The following is a 17167-nucleotide window of genomic DNA, read 5'->3' as shown; positions in this document are numbered from 1 at the left end:
TATGGAAATTTCCAAGATTTTCTTGGAATTTTTGGACTAATTTTGGAATTTTCAATGATTAAAAATAAAAACTAAAAATTTGCTTCAACTTGATCCGACCATTCTGCATGAGCTTTGATGTGAGATCCGGAAAAGTTGAGACAATCTCTAATGAATTCAGGGTAAGTGTTCGACTCTGTCAAGAAATTCAAATTTCGAAGGTTCACATGGTGAGAATCTCCTTCTATGTGACTCTAAGGTTCAAAAATTTAAACTTTTCCCAAAATTTTAGATTATGTTACAACGATGTTTTCAAACTAGAGATTATGAGCTTCATACTTAGAGCTTCTCATTTGACCAATGGCTTGCTTACAAGACTTTTAGGGCTCAAGACAAAATAATTTCATCTCAAAGTGTACAAAATGCGGATCAAAAGTCATGATGTCTCTTTTATACATAGCTTTTCCAAAAAATAATATGAGTACATCAAAACTGTGGGCATAGAGGAGGTGTGGTTGACTAGGAGGGTTCCTGTTAAGTGTTTCCACCAAACAGAGGCCCACAAAAATCTCAGCCTTCTACCATTCTATCAAAAAAATCCCTATGGAGTTGACCTTCATAGAGCTTATGAATTGTTGAGCTCTATTGAGGAAGATGGCATGGCCCGAATTTCTAACTCTACGGGCCAAGCAACAAAATTGAATATGTCCAAAGAGATTGTTGCTAAATCCATTCCAATAGAAGGGGAGTCCATGCGATCTAAAGAGAAGAAGAAAACAGGGGTGTTCACCTACAACACCACAGTGACAACCTTCCAGGGTATTATCCATAAGCTAGTGGAGAAACTTGCCTAACTAGTTTATCAACATTTCCGCTTTACGTTCGAGAGACCACCAAGGTATACATCCAAGAGACCACCAAGGTATCCCTAAAGACAAAATTACCAATGCAGATAGACCATGCTTCCTATTTGCTCAACACCCTCAAGAGCACCAAAAATACCAATGGAATCAGCTACCTAGAAGCACCAAAGGTCCTCATCGAAATTGCCTACCATGCAGTGGGCAAGACAGAAAATTTACAACTTGCTCTAGATTAGAATACACGGCTTGTAGCCAGCTTGAAGAATGAGGAAGAAGAAGATGATGAAGAAGAACCACCACCACTTGTCTGATAATCAAAGAGGAAGTTGGCATAGCAGGTTCCAACTAAAAGTGATGAAGAACCTATGAAGAAAGTTATCTAGAACCAAAAATCAAGAAAGAAAAGAAACAAGAGTCCAAAGGTAAGAAGAAAGTTGGAGAACAACCTACAAAGAGAGTCAGTGCACCACCCCCTATTATTATTGAAGAACCAACACCGTATGGGCAGCAAGGCTTCAAAGGGAAAAGTAAGCCTTTGTTAGAGAAAGGGGTCTGCAAGGTGATTTCAAGGAGTTTTGGCAACCCAACTCTCGGATGAAGCTGAGAACTAAGAACCCGCTCTACTGAGAAGGATAGATTTCCTTACAGAACTTGAGTGGATCTACAAAGAAGAAGAGAGAGAGTGACAAAAAGAAGAAGTAGTGGGCACCTCTAAAATGCAAGACACTTGGCAAGCTGATTTACCACCCTCTCTACTCACTATAAGACTACATGAAAATGCACCATCCCCCAATAGACTGATTTTTCACAAGAAGAGGAAATCCAGCAAGAGGAAAAGATGAAATAGCCAATGCCAACAAAACCAAGCACTATGAAGACAATACTAGAAGAAAACAAGAAAGAGATCGAGGAAAATGAAGAACAACTTGAAGACCAATAAGAGTTGCAAGTGGAATTTCAAGAAGATCCCAAAGAATCAATCCCAAAAGATGCTACAATGGTTGAAGCTCAATAAAAAGTATAACCAGAAACAAAACAAGTGGATCACCAGAAGGAGGCTAGTATTTCCCGGACCACAAGCATACAATCAATAGAAGAGTATGCATAGTTTGCACACTACGTTGTGAGAAAATGAAAGCTGAGTGATGGCATGTATAGGTGGTACCTTTTGGTGGTACCACCAATAGCCCCCTAATAGCCCATAGGAGGAGGCAACTTGAGTTTTTCTCAAATTTAAAAATGGAGAGAGAGGGAAAATATGTTTTCAAGGGTATTAAGTTATTATAAAAGCATGCAAGCTGTACATGTGTATCTAGCTAATATATTCAGATGATTACAATCCACACGCGTGGCCTCCCATACTTTCAAAAGTGCATTAATGTAAAGTTGTGGCCCCCGTCAGTCTTCTCAGTGTCGACCTCTGCACAAGCTTTGAGACTCTTCTTGCATTGGTTTCAAACTCAGATTCTCGCATTAGACCTTGCACCTTGCTACTTTGCCTCCCTGTCATTTGATCTTCACTGCACGTAGAAATGAGCACTCCCACCAAGGGAACAACACCCTCTTGGAGGTCCAAGAGAGTGTTTGACAAGCCTACAAAGTCTGTTCAAATGACTCGTTTTCCCGTGCCAAAATCTTCACGTGCACATTATGAGTCTCTCTCTAAAAGTGGTCCCCTTACAACTAAGTTTGCTCGAAAAGGTATTGTGCTACCTCACCTTATCTATATGCAATGCATGTACTGCATGCATGCTAGAGTCATGTCTATGCACATGCAGGTCAGTTTTGGTGCAACAAAACTAACTTTCTCCGACTCTTATTGCCATCATCTTGAGAGTACCCCCATAGAACCTGACATTGTTACATTTTTTCTTCTCAACGTTGAAGCTACACGAGGAGTATGGCCTGAGCCTTGAGGGCAAGCTTCCCAAGGATCTCACTGAAGTGGACTTGCCACACCTAACCAGTAGTGAATTTGTTCAAGTTCCCTAAGAGGAAGAATACGAAGGTCTTCCTCAACATGGTTCATGACCATCTCTATGATGATTATTGCCAAAAAGTGTACCAGGCCGCCCCCTCCAATGGTGAACTCATGACAAAGGCTAGTGGGTTTTCCTATAAAAATTATGTTGCTGCCAAAGCACCTCCTGAAGGCCACAAGTTTTCATGGGCAGTTGTCGGCAAAATGGTATTGGAGAATGTGAAGTTGCAAAAGTTGGGCTTGAATAGAAAGGTGATGAAGTTCGAAGTCTGATTACGGTGTCTCTATATTACCAAGAAAAAGGGGTTTTTGGTGTAGACTCCTACGTAGCTACTATGTCCAACCTCCTGCTGAACAATTTGAGGTCCAATCCCAGCCCGTGTACAGAGAGTGGGATGAGAAAATTGCCGATAACCTTGACCGCCAAGCCAATAAATATGAAGACAAGGTCACCTCCGCTATATAAGACTATCTTGGCTGAGAAGTGTGATTTATGGTTGTGTAACAAAAGCAGACACAATGCTTATGCTCTAATTATTGCAAAGAGAGAGCGACTGAGAGTAGAGCTACGAGCACTAAATGCATCCCCACCAACAGAGAATGTAGCTCTTGTCCTCCAAAAAGAAGCTGAGATTGGAGTACTCACAAGGGTGCCACGCTTGAGTGGTGTGTCCCCAAATGCTAAAAATATGAAGAAGGAAGTCACTAATGTGCAGGTACAATTTACGGATTACATGAATTTTCATCAATAGTTAAGCACTTGGAAGAACTTCTAATCACTTTGAAGCACTTTGAAGCACACTTTTGAACACTTTGAAAAGCCTCAAAGTGCTTAGAAGTGCTTCAACTTATTAAAGCTTGCAAGCACTTGAGGGGATATTTAACTGCTCTAAAGTGCTTAACAAGGGCACTTTGAAGCACATTTTGAAGCACTTTGAAGCCTCAAGACCATGTGCTTGTGACAAAAATCTTGTAATGACCCTAATATGTATTCCTCAAAAGTTTCCAAGGAAAGCATGACTACATATTGTGCACTGACCTTCTACCTACCTTTTAAATCTAAATAACAAAAATGGCATTAAGTTTTTTATTTCACTTAATCGGCTAGGACACTCTCCTTCACACATATTCATAACCCATATACTAATTTTCAAGATGTAATGAAAGATTAATGGATCCATTTCCCCTCCCAATGTTTTCAAGAAGAGCATAACGACAATTTAGATGAAGTGGAAAACTCATCTTGTGCATCTTCATAGTTCCCATTGTACGATGATAAGGTGAAGTATGTTCAATCAAGAGGGGGAAAGAGAGAATGGAATCCATAAATCAAGGATCTAGCAATTTTGGCATCAAAGTCTTGAGTACCATTATTATCCACAAACTCGATCTCTTGATCCATTGTAATTTTTGGCAACACACTTAACTACCTGAGATGGTTGCATTTGTCATGTTTCTTCAACCATTCTCATAACTCGTGGCTGTCTCGCTTAGATATCTCTAGTCTCATAACCCCCACTCGGAACTCTAGTTGGAGTTCTTTCTGTGGCTCTCTCCTCATGACACACATCTCTCGCTTCTAGAAAGGTAATAGGGTCTCTCATAGTATGCATCATAGGAGTTTCATTGCCCCTATCTGTAGTCATAGGAGCCCTAGAAGCCAAGGATCCCATCGGTCTAAGCACTAAAAACTCTTGTCGACTCATTGAGTCAGCTATTCTTGATCTCTCTAGACTCAATCTTCCTATGTCTGGTTTGATCTTTGATATAGTAGGTATGATGGTACTAGGAGTGATACAATACTAATGGAATGGGCCTCCAAAGCATGTATACCTCTCAAGTTCTATATGTTCTACTGTTAAATACCTTCAACCATACTTGTCAAGCATGACTATGTGGGTATCTCCCCCTATAAGTCATACAACCTCTTGTGCTCTAACTTCTCTCCAATGTAGGGCTCATCACACTTGTAAAGTGCATATGATCAGTATTATTGTACTTGTACAACCCCACTTGGGTGTTGTCTATGTTCACTTCTTTGTCTCATTCACTCGCCTTAGTTTGGTATTTGGCTTGTCCCACTTATGTGGCTTATCCTCCAGGGCTCTATGTCAACTTTGTCGTTTGTGTATGTTGTTCCCCATTTTTCCACACAATACATGGGTTTTCACAACAAGATATATTGTTCCCTCATCATCAAAGTATCGATCACCACTAGTCCACAAGCACTAGGTCCTTGAACTCACTAAGTCTCCCTTCTCATTTTACGTAGTAGTGATCCATATCATCTTCGCAAATCTTTGCACTTTGTTTGTTTTTATATTAATACTTAAAGTACAAAAATTTCATATTGGGTGCTGGTTGGGATGGTTATGCTTCCATGTTAGGTCCCTCATTAAAACTCACCTTATTGAATCCCTCAGCCATGTAGGTGTAAGATCTCACTAATGATGTGTCATATAGACTATCCTCTATGATTGGCTTTAAAGGAGCCAATGGTACTTGATCCACATCTGTTTGATTGAAATTTATTCACTTGGTCTCCTATAGTAGGGTTTCTAAGTGGGTAGAATCTACTTGATCTTAAATTCATTAAAAACAATTGCTCTTGCAAAACCTTGGCAGGTTATTTTTTATTGCTCCTAAATATTTAACTTGGGATCACTTCAAGCTACAATGCTCCAGCCTACTTAATTTTGACAACAAACCTCGATGTCTATGAGCTTATAGCCGCTCTGTTATAGTCAAGATTCTTGAATTGGTCAAACAACCATGCTTTTGTACATAACATATTTTAGCTTGCATAATACTCTAATGATTTCCAAATTCAATGTTGAAAAGACCTCTATGCTCCTTATCACTATATCTAGATCTCGGGGGGTGCACTATGCAATCATATTAATTTATAATGTGAGGTCTGAGTAGGAAGGGGTTTTTAATGCAAAAAAATTAGGTAAATTAATAGAGATACATTAACAAAAGGGGATTTTTAATTCCATTTTGGAAAAATTTCCAAAAATAAGGGGTCGTTTTATTCATTTAGACATGTTAAAAAAGGGGTTTTTTTAATACCCTCCAAACTCATGTTATATAGGGGGATTTGCAATAGAGTATCCCCTGAGATCTAGCTATGGTATCTTTGGTTTCAATATGTGATATGGGACATGGATCGTGATCCACATACCTCAGTGGGAAAAAAATGTGATAAAACTTTGTTCAAAGCTTGCCCTTGGCTCCTTGATACCAGATATATGCTTTTCATGTGATTTGGATTGGTTTACGTCATTGAAAGTCAACCCTATATCCGACTAGTGCTTTTTTACCCCTTTTGGTCTGTGTTTTTTATTCTTTTGCAAATTTGTTTTGGGGAGAATGTTTTTATAGGTCTCTGCTACAATTTGTACAAGTTTCTACGAAAAATCTCAAATAGGGAGCATGGATTGCGATCCATGTTCCATCACTTCTGGCCTTGAAAGTTGGCCAACTAATAGTCTCCTATTGTTTGGAGTCTATACCCCAAATCTTTGTGGATTTGGACTAGTTTAGCCAAAATTAAAATCCTAGGTCTTTTTTAGTGATTTTTTGTTGTCTTCTATTTTAGGCCCTTTTCGTCACTTTTTTCAACCCTTTTTATAATTTTGACTTTAGGGAATAAGTTTCTATGTATGTGAGCTACTCAATCTTCAATTTTTAGCCAAAATGGTAAATGAGATACATGGATCGTGATCTTCTCCATCCCCGCCCACCGGCCTTCCCCGTTTTCTTTCTAAACCTTTTCCTCCGCTTATATGATTACTTATCCATAGCTTCTCATGTTCACACATGAATCCTCCCTTACCCTTTTTTTTCCTCCCTTCTATCAGCAGGAATCCATGCTAGAACCAAACGGTTCTTTTTTTTTTTTCCTTAAAACCCTTTTCCAAGCGCTGAAATTCGGGCATTTATTACTTGCGGCTTCTTTCGCTCCTCTTCACTTCCCCGCCTTCGCGGTACACGTCTCCCGCACTCTCTGCTCGCAAGTGGCAACTCCCTTGGATTTTACGCGCCTGCTCCGTAGCTGATCGCAACTCCCCTGGCTTCTACGCGCCTGCTCCGCAGCTCGCAACTCCCCTAGCATGTTTTGCGCCTGTTCCACAGCTCTCTCTCGCTTTACCTCCTCTCTCCCGCTTTCACCCACCCATGATCTCCCACCCACAAGGCCATGAACACCTTCTTGCCGTTCTGAAAATACATGCAGCTAAGGCCAAAGGTTAACAAGAGCACACCTGCCTTTGCTCTTAATCAAAGCGGAGCTCTCTTAACCTATTCTCGGCGACCCACGGCATACAACAGCAAGCGTCTGTGCGACGACTGCAGCAACCGCAACAATAGCGGCAGGTGGTCTATAGTGGGGATGGCGATGGCGGCAATCCTCAACTTACCTCTCCGCCCACGATAGCACACGCTGCGCGGCGACTTCGGCACCAAAACGACCTATGGCCTCTGTTTTGCAGCAACTCAAAGCCATTTGTCTACAACAGGGTTATCGCAACCTCAACACCTCATCTTTCCACCTACAGCAAGCTCAACCACTTAACCCGCGGCTCACCTCGCTTACAGTCTCAACAAGCTCAACTTGCTTGACCTTGGCTCACCCCGCTTACAGTCTCAACTGCTCGACCTCGGTGCTCCTCGCATGTAACAGCTGGCCACTCAACAACTTGGCACTCCCCGTGTGCGAAAGCTCGACCTCGGTGCTCAGCAGCTTGGCACGCTCTGCTGACAGCCGAAACAGTTCGACCCTGGCACTCAACAACTCTACAGCTTGGCACGCTTTGCTGACAGCCAAAAGCTCGACCCAGCAGCTTGGCACGCTCTGCTCAGCAGCTTGGACCGGCCAACCTGCTCGCCACATGGAGGACTCTCAAGGATGCCACATCCGTGAGAGTCCGATATCTAGAGAGAGCCGTTCTTTTTGCGGCCTCAACAGCCCTCCGCGCACGGCTTCAATGCCTCGACCTCAACAGCCCGGCGCCCTCTGCGTACGGCTTCAATGCCTCGACCTCGGCTTTCTCTGCTGGCGGCAGTGCGTCCCCTTTTTCCTGTAACAGCAGCATCGACCCTCCTACCTTTGAACCAGCTCTTCAACCTTTACAAAAGCTTTTCTGTCCAAACAATGGGCACCCCCTTCAAACCACCAAGCACCTTCCACTTTTCCGGCTACCCTAACCCTTAACACCCCACCTGTTGGCATGGGTACATTTCTCAGCTTCGTCTTGGTAGCTAGCCTTGTCAATCCTCCATCTTCAAAGCTAACCACTCCAGTACAAACCTCTACCCCCTCCATTACCTCTTCAAAAAAAAAAACTTTGTTTAGACCGGAGGAAATCTTGGGACTCACCGCTAACCTACCAATCAAATATCTCGACCAATCCATTCCCTCTACCAACAACCTCGGCAAGGATAACCTCTCCTTTTCAACTCATTCCGGCTTGGCTAGTTCCTCCCTCTCCAAGCATGGCTTTGCTAGTTCCTCCTTCTCCAACCATGGAGGTATCTTCTCCAATATCCTTCAAAGTGGCATCCTCACCACTCCCCCCCTTACTTTCCCCTCTTCCTTCAGCTTTCTCTCCGCTAGCTCTTCTAATTTTACCACTTCTCCCCCTCCACCATCTCTCCCCATCTCCCGCCATAGATAAACCCTTGGAATTCAACAAGATTGTGACCCTTTCTTTGGAAGAGTTTAAAGCCCTCAATCTCAAACTCAACAAAGCCAAGTCCCATCTCACACACGTACAAAACCTTCACACTAACCAAAGGGCCCCTCATAGTCTTTGCATGAAAACTCATCATTTTACCTTAGAAGACACTCATGCACAATCGCTTTTAAATGCTAAACTAAAGGCCCTCAATATCCAATTTCAACTAGATTGCACTAAGGCCTACATCCAAGCCCTAATTTTACTTATCAAAAACCTTCAAAAAAACTTCGATGATTACCACGACATTGTGGAAGAAAGACTTCTAGAGCTCACGAATAAACTTGCACCCATTTCCTTCCCTAGAGTGCAACCATCAGCTTGGACAAGCCAACTCCTTTGGTGGAAACCAACTTCCCTCAACAAGTTTGATGCACTCTTACAAAATGAAATTTTTCAAACTCACTTGGCCTCTTCTTTGAGCATGGCGGCTCAAAATGTTAGGAAGAGATCGCAAATCTCTCTCTTAGAGGAAGTGAAATCCCTACCTAAGGAGGAAACACTGGGCAAGTTGGTTCATCACGAAGTCACCACCCAAATGAGAAAGCTCCTCTCACCTCCACTAAAGCCTTTTTTCTCAAAGCATCCGCACCGTACTACCCACCAAAAGCTTCCTCCTTCAACCTTAAATGACACTAAAAAACCATTCAATCAATCCCCTTCCTTGGCTGAAAACACCCATGAGAAATTCACCTGATAAACTTTTATAAAACCCAAAACCACTCCTCTAACAACCCTTCTCGCTTACCCCTCTTCTCCAAACCCCCAACTACCCTCTTAACTTTCCTTCCCTTAACACCTCCCGCTTGTCCCAACCAAAGCCTCTTCACCCCAAATTTAGCTTACCCAAAAGCTCAAAAAACTTGCAATGGAGGAGGTTGAACTAAGGTTAGAGCACCCTATCTCTTGGGTCCACTTGCTCTTCGCTCAACCCCCTCTTTTTCCTCACATTTGGACCCCTTCTCCTTGTACTTTCCCTCTCCTCTCCCACCCCTCCCACTCGGATAAAAAACGTCATAAATTTTGGCTTCCTCTCACAAATCCTCACCTCTTTAAAATCTTGGTTTTAAGCAATCTTTCTATCTTCTCTCTTGAACACAAAATAACCAACCTCTCTTCACACAATCTCTCTCAGAATCGTCCCCTCTCTTCCTCCGAACATAGAATCCTAGGTCTTAGGATCAATTATATTCCTCCTTCTCCTCTGCCCTCACCGGATTCCATACTTAAAGCGTACTCTAATTTAAAAAACCCTTCATCTTAAAATGTTTTTTAAAGATGCTTCCCCTCCCTCTACCCTCTCTCTGGCAGTCCCTATATGCTTGGTTGAGGACGAGATTCAGACTTTGGGAGTTGACAATTTAACCTTTTCGGAATCCAAATGAACTCATGATCTCTTTGTGCTTCAGTCAACTTCTTTTGAACCCAAATCCGATTTGCAAAAGCTTCGGACTTTGTGCTTTTCTTAGATGTTCTTGCAGGCTTCAACTATTTTTCTTTTGGTGTTCGATCTTGTGATTGTTCATCAGAGATCTTCGTCTTCTTGATCCATACCTGCTTTTGGCCAATCTGGCTCTTTGGTATCTAGATTTGTCGAGCTTTTTGGTTCTGACTTGTTGTTCTTTGATTTTGGCCTTCTTTGGTTGTTACTGAAGCTGCTAGTGATGGTGATGACCTGAGTTGCTAGTAGGGAATGTCATCAGAATCATCACTATTTTGCTACTATCCTCAACAAGGTTGCATGCTAGCACTTTCCCTTTGTGGTTTGGCTGGTTATGGAAAGTGACTGTTTGCTTGCTCTTGGGTTGTTGTTTCTTGGATGACTTGGGTATCCACTTGATCAGAGTGTTGGTAGCTCATTTACATGGTTGTGGTCTTTTTGGCTGAGTCTTTTCTTCATGTATGGGAGCCACATATGAGGATTCTTGTTGCAGTTGCATTTCCACCGAGGATTTTGGAATCCACTTCTGATACAATTCATTCTTGTAGCAGTGACATTGTTTTCTGGGTCTTTGATCTGGACAATCATAAAACCGTGCATTTGTTAAAGTGTTGTTCATGTCACTTGTTGGGTTGATTGAATTTCAATTGTTGGCATCTTCTTGAATCTCCAAGTGTTCTACAGAGTAGTCGAACTTGTCGTATTCTTCGTCATTGTTTTCCTCGATTACACTCACTGCAAAGTAAGGTACAATATCATAGCCATTTTCATCACAAAACTTTGTTGTTGGTTTGTCTTGAATAGCGCACACATCTAGAGTAGCCAATGTGAGGGCCATGCCCGAGGACCACCAACTGTACCATCTCCAAATAGATAGACCGTGATCTTCGACACCAAGACAGGACTCCTCCTGCTCTTCAATGCCAACTCAAGGGGGTGATAGCATTCACTTTCTCTCATATGGATCCCTTAGCCCCAAAGAACCTTTGCTTACCGGTCAAGCTTACCAATTGAAGTCATCAGACTAATTTGAAACTCAACCTTCCAGGGTCAATTGGTGGGAGTTCTCTAATTCACCCTTGGTTCAAGGTCATTGATGCTTTTTTCTCGGTTATGACCAAGCACAGTCGTCTATGCGTTCCCCTAAGGTCAGTGTACTACACGAATCCCTTCATCCCCAATTTTTCTCCCACTCCGTAGATCAGAATCCCTTTCCCCCGCTCTTGACTTTACTTCTAAGACAACATAAAACTGAATTCAACTTTTCGGCCAACAAATTAACCCTCCAAAATCCGCCCACCCACCAAACCGTTTGATAAATTCACTTTTCCAAGGTAATACTATGATACTAGAAATATCATTTCAATTATGTGGACACAAAAATACATTTCAAGCATTTGAAAGCAGCATACAAACTATTGCATACCCTTGAAAATGTGCATTTATCAGGTCGTTCCCACCTTTTTCCTTTATAGAATATTTTTTCTTCTTTTTTTCTTTAATATTAGTAAAATTATCTTTTATCTTTCAAGCAATCACATATGCTTCTGTAGGCATATCCCTATCCTCGTCCTAGGACTCAGGTATCCTATCCCCTTCGCCACGTGTGGAGGCGGCACCTTTACATGGATTTCAATTCTTATTTTTTTCTTTATCTTGTGTGGGAGAGGCTTCAAAGATAATCTACTTTAGGTTTCTTTTAAAACAATAATCCCGAGAAGCAGAGCAAAGGTCCTGATGATGAGGACAATTGCCAAATAGCCCCTTTAGGTTCCTAGCCTTTCCAAGGTTCCTTTTTACCAAACAATTTGAAGAGTTCCTTAATTACATCACATCCTCCTCCTTTATCATGATCCCTCCATGGATCCTTTTTTCCTCCTCCTTTTTTCATTGGCATCAGGCCTACCCGGACTAGGCCGATTTCCAGACGCATCCGTGGGTCCCATCCACCCGATCGGGACACACTCCCATTCAATCCCATTTCTAAGGCAATGAATGAGCCCGAGCTCACAACATAGACCAACGGTTTTCAATCCTAGCCGAAAAGGATCATCCCCCGTTGTATCCCACAGGTAAACACCTGTGCCGGCCTTTGTTCAAACACAAAGATAAGTTCATACTTAAATCTCTATGTTATGCTAAGGCTATCCACGTCAATCTTTTCGGTAATGTTTTTAATCTTAGTTTAAATTTAGATTAATCTCCTTGAGTTATAATCTCTTAATTTCTATTTCCTTTTAACTTTCTACTCAAAACAAGACCTTAAAAAAACAAGGAATCTCTTGGGTGTTTAATGTTTTGTCTTGAGATAGATTTCGAGTTAACCCCGTCTTTGATGAATCCCATTTTGGTCCCTTTCTATCATTGCCATCCATGGGGCATCTCCATGGAAGCGATGAGAGTTTTATGTTGAAGAAACACGATCACGGCATCTGTGAAGCTATCCCCTTACTCCCCTCTTTGAATTCACAAAAACAAACTTGAAAGTAAACAAACTTGAAATGAACAATGCATATGCTTTCTATAATGAGTTTTTTCTTTGGTATGTCTATGCATGGTACACACAAAACTTCAAAATGCGCCAACTTGCAATCTTGGAAAATTAATCAGAAACTTGCTTTGAGTGCTTATGCAAGAGTGAAACCCTTCTATGCGCATGGTAGTATAAAAGTTGCGAAGTTCCTGAGAGTGGACATACTAGTGTATCGTAAATATGCATGTAATAGTATATGAATGATTAACAAACTCTTCTTTAAGAAGGGATTTAGGTGTACCTTTACTACCATTGAGAGGATTAATTATGTTGCTAGAAGAGGCTTATGGTTTTGGAACTTCCCATTTGGTAAGAGGGAAAAGAGTGGATGACTTTATGAAAAATCTTCCTTTTTAATTAACTTCCTTTGCTTATGCTAAATTAACCTTCAAAACTTCAACTTCTCCGTGATAAAATTAAGTATTAACCTAATTTGCATTACTAAACAAAAGCTTGCACATATACACCAACCAAGAAGTTATGTTTTCCTCATAAGCAAAAAGGATTGATTACGAAAATTGAAGAGCTTAAGCGTGAATTTAAGTAAGCATGAAGTAAATCTCTTTCAAGAATGGAAAATAACAAGATAACCTTACCATAGGGTGTATATGGTAGGGTCTTCTCCTTACTTTGGAAGAGCAACGACAAAGTGTATTGACGTAACCGGTTCTTTTTCGCTTCACTTTGCTTGAAAATCATCGATTTGACTATGGAAATAGAGAGAGGTTAAGAAAATTCAAACTATGAAAAGCTTGTAGGTTAAAAGAGAGAAAGTGAGGAGTGTAATGGTAATTTGGATTAAGGTTATGGCTTTTCTTGAGGAGAGAGGGGTGTGTAGAGGTGTGTGTGAAGGAGGATTAGATTTGGCTTTCATAGCTTACTATCAAGTTGCACTTTCAAAATGTGTAGAGAAGTGAAGTGTTTAATGAGTGGGGAAGACCTCCTTTTAAGCTTAATTTGATAAGGCCCTTGACTTATCGTGATAAGTTGATTTTTCATATATTGATGTCCTTTCTTCCTTTTCAAAGCTTTTCCAACAAGCTACTTATGCAAGAAGCTACTTTTCCTACAAGTGGCTTATGCAAGAAGCTACTTTTCCAACAAGTGGCTTATGCAAGAAGCTACTTTTCCAACAAGTGGCTTATGCAACAAGCTACTTTTCCAACAAGTTACTTTTTTACCTTACCCTTATTGTTTCTTTGTTTTCTTATGCAAATTTATTTTTTCTTGAAATAAAACTAATATCCTATGTATTGGTTATATCCGCGTTTCCATGGTGAAAACCGAAAGTGTCTCTTAGATAGCTTTGCATTGGTTATATCCACGTTCCCATGGGTAAAACCGAAAGCGTCTCTTCGGTAGCTAGGGTGCTTGAGTATAGCCCAAATTTACTTGATCATATTCGAAAAGTCGACGGCTTAGATATTTCATCAAGAGTACGGGCTAAGAGGAGGACCTTACAAACTCCTCAACAAAACGAAAGAGCTATCCTCAGCTCAAAACAAATAAGGAAGGTGGTAAATCTTCATCCGCAAGTTACACTTTCAACTTCTGGGTAACACTAATTTAGCCTTCGTTGGCTGGCTGACCTATATATAGTGCAATATATTTTCATTTCTTACAGTATTATTCCCTTTGTCTTTCACTTTTCTTTACATCCCTTGTCAAAACTTCTTAAGTTTGTCTCTTTGCTCATTATCTTACTTTATGGAGGATCGGTGGCAAGAGCTAGCTTTATCTTTGGCCATTCCTTATCTACAACAAAAAGGTGAATCCGTGAGGAGAGATTTTGTGGAGCGATATGGGCACCTGCTATTTCCTCACTTGGGAACTTCAGTAGCTCAAACCAAATGGCGGACATTTCAAAGTATAACAAGGGTGACCCTTTGGGGTTGGGATCACTTTCATAATAATGTTGGTTTGGCTATGGTTACTGAAGCTATGGGTTTGGGTCCTCAATATTATTGCATGATGAGGTCAATTCATCGAGGTTTTTCAGAACGAGTCTTTTTGGTTACTCAACTCCTTCCTCATCAAAAGATATATCTTTACCCTCACTTTGGTTTACCACTTAGAGGGCCCTTTAACTTCGCACCTCATACTAGAGAGGTCAGTGAAACAATTTCACAACGAATCCTTCGTATTAATGAGAGACCTAATATGTGCCCTGCGTGTGATACATGGTTTTGTGATCATGTAAAGGATGGGCTTATTAATCTATAGAAAATTTCTCTTCGTTGTAACGTATTCATCATGTTCTAAGATCCTGGTGTCTGTCTTAAGTCCTTCTTTATTTAGTTTTTTTTAATGGATATAATGAAATTGGTTCTGAGTTCTTATATCTTGTATTTGATAGAAGTCCTTGAGAGAATTTCAAACATAGTTAAATCTATTTATTGGTTTGGTAATTCCATACACAGATCCGAGTCACAAGATGTAAAGGACAACGCTAATCTTGTTCTTATTTAGCAAAAAGTCAGGTTACAAAAGTTCAGTAAGATAAAACTTGGATTTGTAGTTACATGGGCTAACACGATTTAGTTTGAGTACAAAAAAGAGGAGAATCCTGATAAAAAAATATGAAGAAACTGAGAATTAAGGTGTTCCCAATCTTCCTAAGAGGAATCTTCAATGGGATAGCCCTTCCACTGGGCCAAAACCACCCGAATTGTTCGGTGTCGTAGCTTATGCTCCTTCATGTCTAAATTTGCTTTGGCTCCATCTAAAATTCTTTCTATGTGTCAAGAATAGTATCTTCATCATTGAGGATGTGAAGGAGATCCACAACATATCTTTTTAGCAAGCTAACATGAAAAACATTGTGCCCATGCAAGTGAGGGGGTAAAGCGAGTTCGTAAGATTGGTCCCCTATCCTTCTCAGAATCTCAAAGGGTCCACAATATCTATATGCTAACTTCCTGTATTTTCCCAATTTGAGTGAACTTCTCTTTGGTTTGACCCTAAGGAAAACTCTATCTCCTGCCTTAAAAATCCATGGAGATCTATGTAAATCAGCATAACTCTTCTGCTTGTCACTTGCTCTCTTAAGGTTCTTCCTTATTATTCTGATTTGGCGATCCATTCCTTCAAGTGTATTCTTTGCTGCAGGCACTAGGAGACTTGGGCGGCCATACTGAGAGGAATGACATAGTCTTGTCTATAAAGAGCTTTGAATGGTGACATTCCTAGGCTTATATGGTAGGAAGAATTATAAGCAAATTCCACTAAGGGTAAATATTTGTTCCAAAGATGAGGTTGCTAACAGCAATATGATCTCAACATATCTTCTATGACTTGATTAACTCTTTCGGTTTGTCCATCTGTCTCTGCATGATAGACTGAACTCAAGTTTAATTGAGTGCCTAAGGATTGGAACATGGCCTTCCAAAACTTAGAGGTAACTTGGAATCACGATCACTGATTATCCTAGAAGGTATTCCATGTAGTCTGATAATTTCTCTTACAAAAATTTGAGCAATATCTACTGCAAAGGTAGTGGTTTTGACTCGGACAAGGTGAGCTACTTTGGTGAGTTTATCCACCACCAAAAATTGAATCAAAATTATCAGCAGTCTTTGGTAACCCTGTTACAAAATCCATACTGATGTGCTCCCACTTCATTGCAGTTATATCCAATGGTTGTAGCTTCCCAGGAATCTTAACTCTTTCAACCTTCACCTTTTGACATACCAAACACTTCTTGACATACTCTAAGATATCCTTTTTCATCTTAGGCCAGTAGAAATTTTGTGTAAGAGAAGCAAACATTTTGTGATAACCTGGGTGAGTGTGGGACGCATGTCTAACCTCACTATCCTATCTTATTGCAGTATTAGCGAGAACCACGATTAAATTGTCAATCCATGGGACCAAGCTGACTCGACTAGTGCATAGAGGCTACAAGAGGGTGTCAATCTCTCAAAAAACAACAAACAACTTGCATCTAACTCATGCTACACTCAAGTGACAGAAATCACTAAAAGTCAATCACTCATCGGCAAACAAATCACATTCCGTTGCAGCATCAAATGACATCCAAACTTAACAAAAATTCTAGGACATGACTATAAGACCTAAGCACACATGCTTATGGTCTCAAAGCCCACTTTAGGTCAAGTGCCAAGATCGCGATTATTAACAGTTGTGGATTTTTGACCTAGTCGTTTTCGACCCAGAATGCATCTAAATGGTTAGCAATGATGCCCCAATACTCCACCTATGATTAGTTTTTGATTTTGAAGTGTAAATTCCTAGTTATATTGAAATTAGACCGCGGGTCGGTGACACCAAAAGCTACGAATTATTGTGATGTGCTTACGTCAATGCGTAGAGCTCTAATTACCTGCGGTTGCAATGCAACAAACACGACTGCAATGTAACAACCAGGGAGAGAGTAGAAAATGCGAGAAGGAGAGAAGTGAGCGCCGTTAGCTCACACTGTGTATTTCATTATCCAAAACTTAATAATAACTTACAAAAATTGACTTTTATACCTTAGCCAAGGTTTTTGGTGGTCAAAACTAATAATCTGGAAGTTCTACCAAAGATGGGTAATGACAGGTTGATACAATCTGGAAGCTTGTAGCCCCAGCTCATCAATTACAAGGTTTATTCGAAAATTAGGAGTTACAA

General features: G+C 40.7%; 1 protein-coding gene across 1 annotated transcript; it reads right to left on the bottom strand.

Annotated features, from left to right (window-relative positions):
* Positions 1–7462: 7462 nt before the first annotated feature.
* Positions 7463–7717, bottom strand: LOC147445170 (uncharacterized). The gene has a single exon (XM_086528010.1). The coding sequence runs from the start codon at positions 7715–7717 to the stop codon at positions 7463–7465; it is 255 nt and encodes an 84-aa protein (XP_086384136.1).
* Between the last annotated feature and the right edge of the window lie 9450 nt (positions 7718–17167).

Source organism: Adiantum capillus-veneris, chromosome 13 (assembly GCF_014529385.1).
Source record: "Adiantum capillus-veneris isolate H3 chromosome 13, ASM1452938v2, whole genome shotgun sequence".
NCBI classification, from domain to species: domain Eukaryota; kingdom Viridiplantae; phylum Streptophyta; class Polypodiopsida; order Polypodiales; family Pteridaceae; genus Adiantum; species Adiantum capillus-veneris.
Note: the sequence above shows the minus strand (reverse complement) of the source record. Positions and strands in the feature narration are given on the sequence as shown.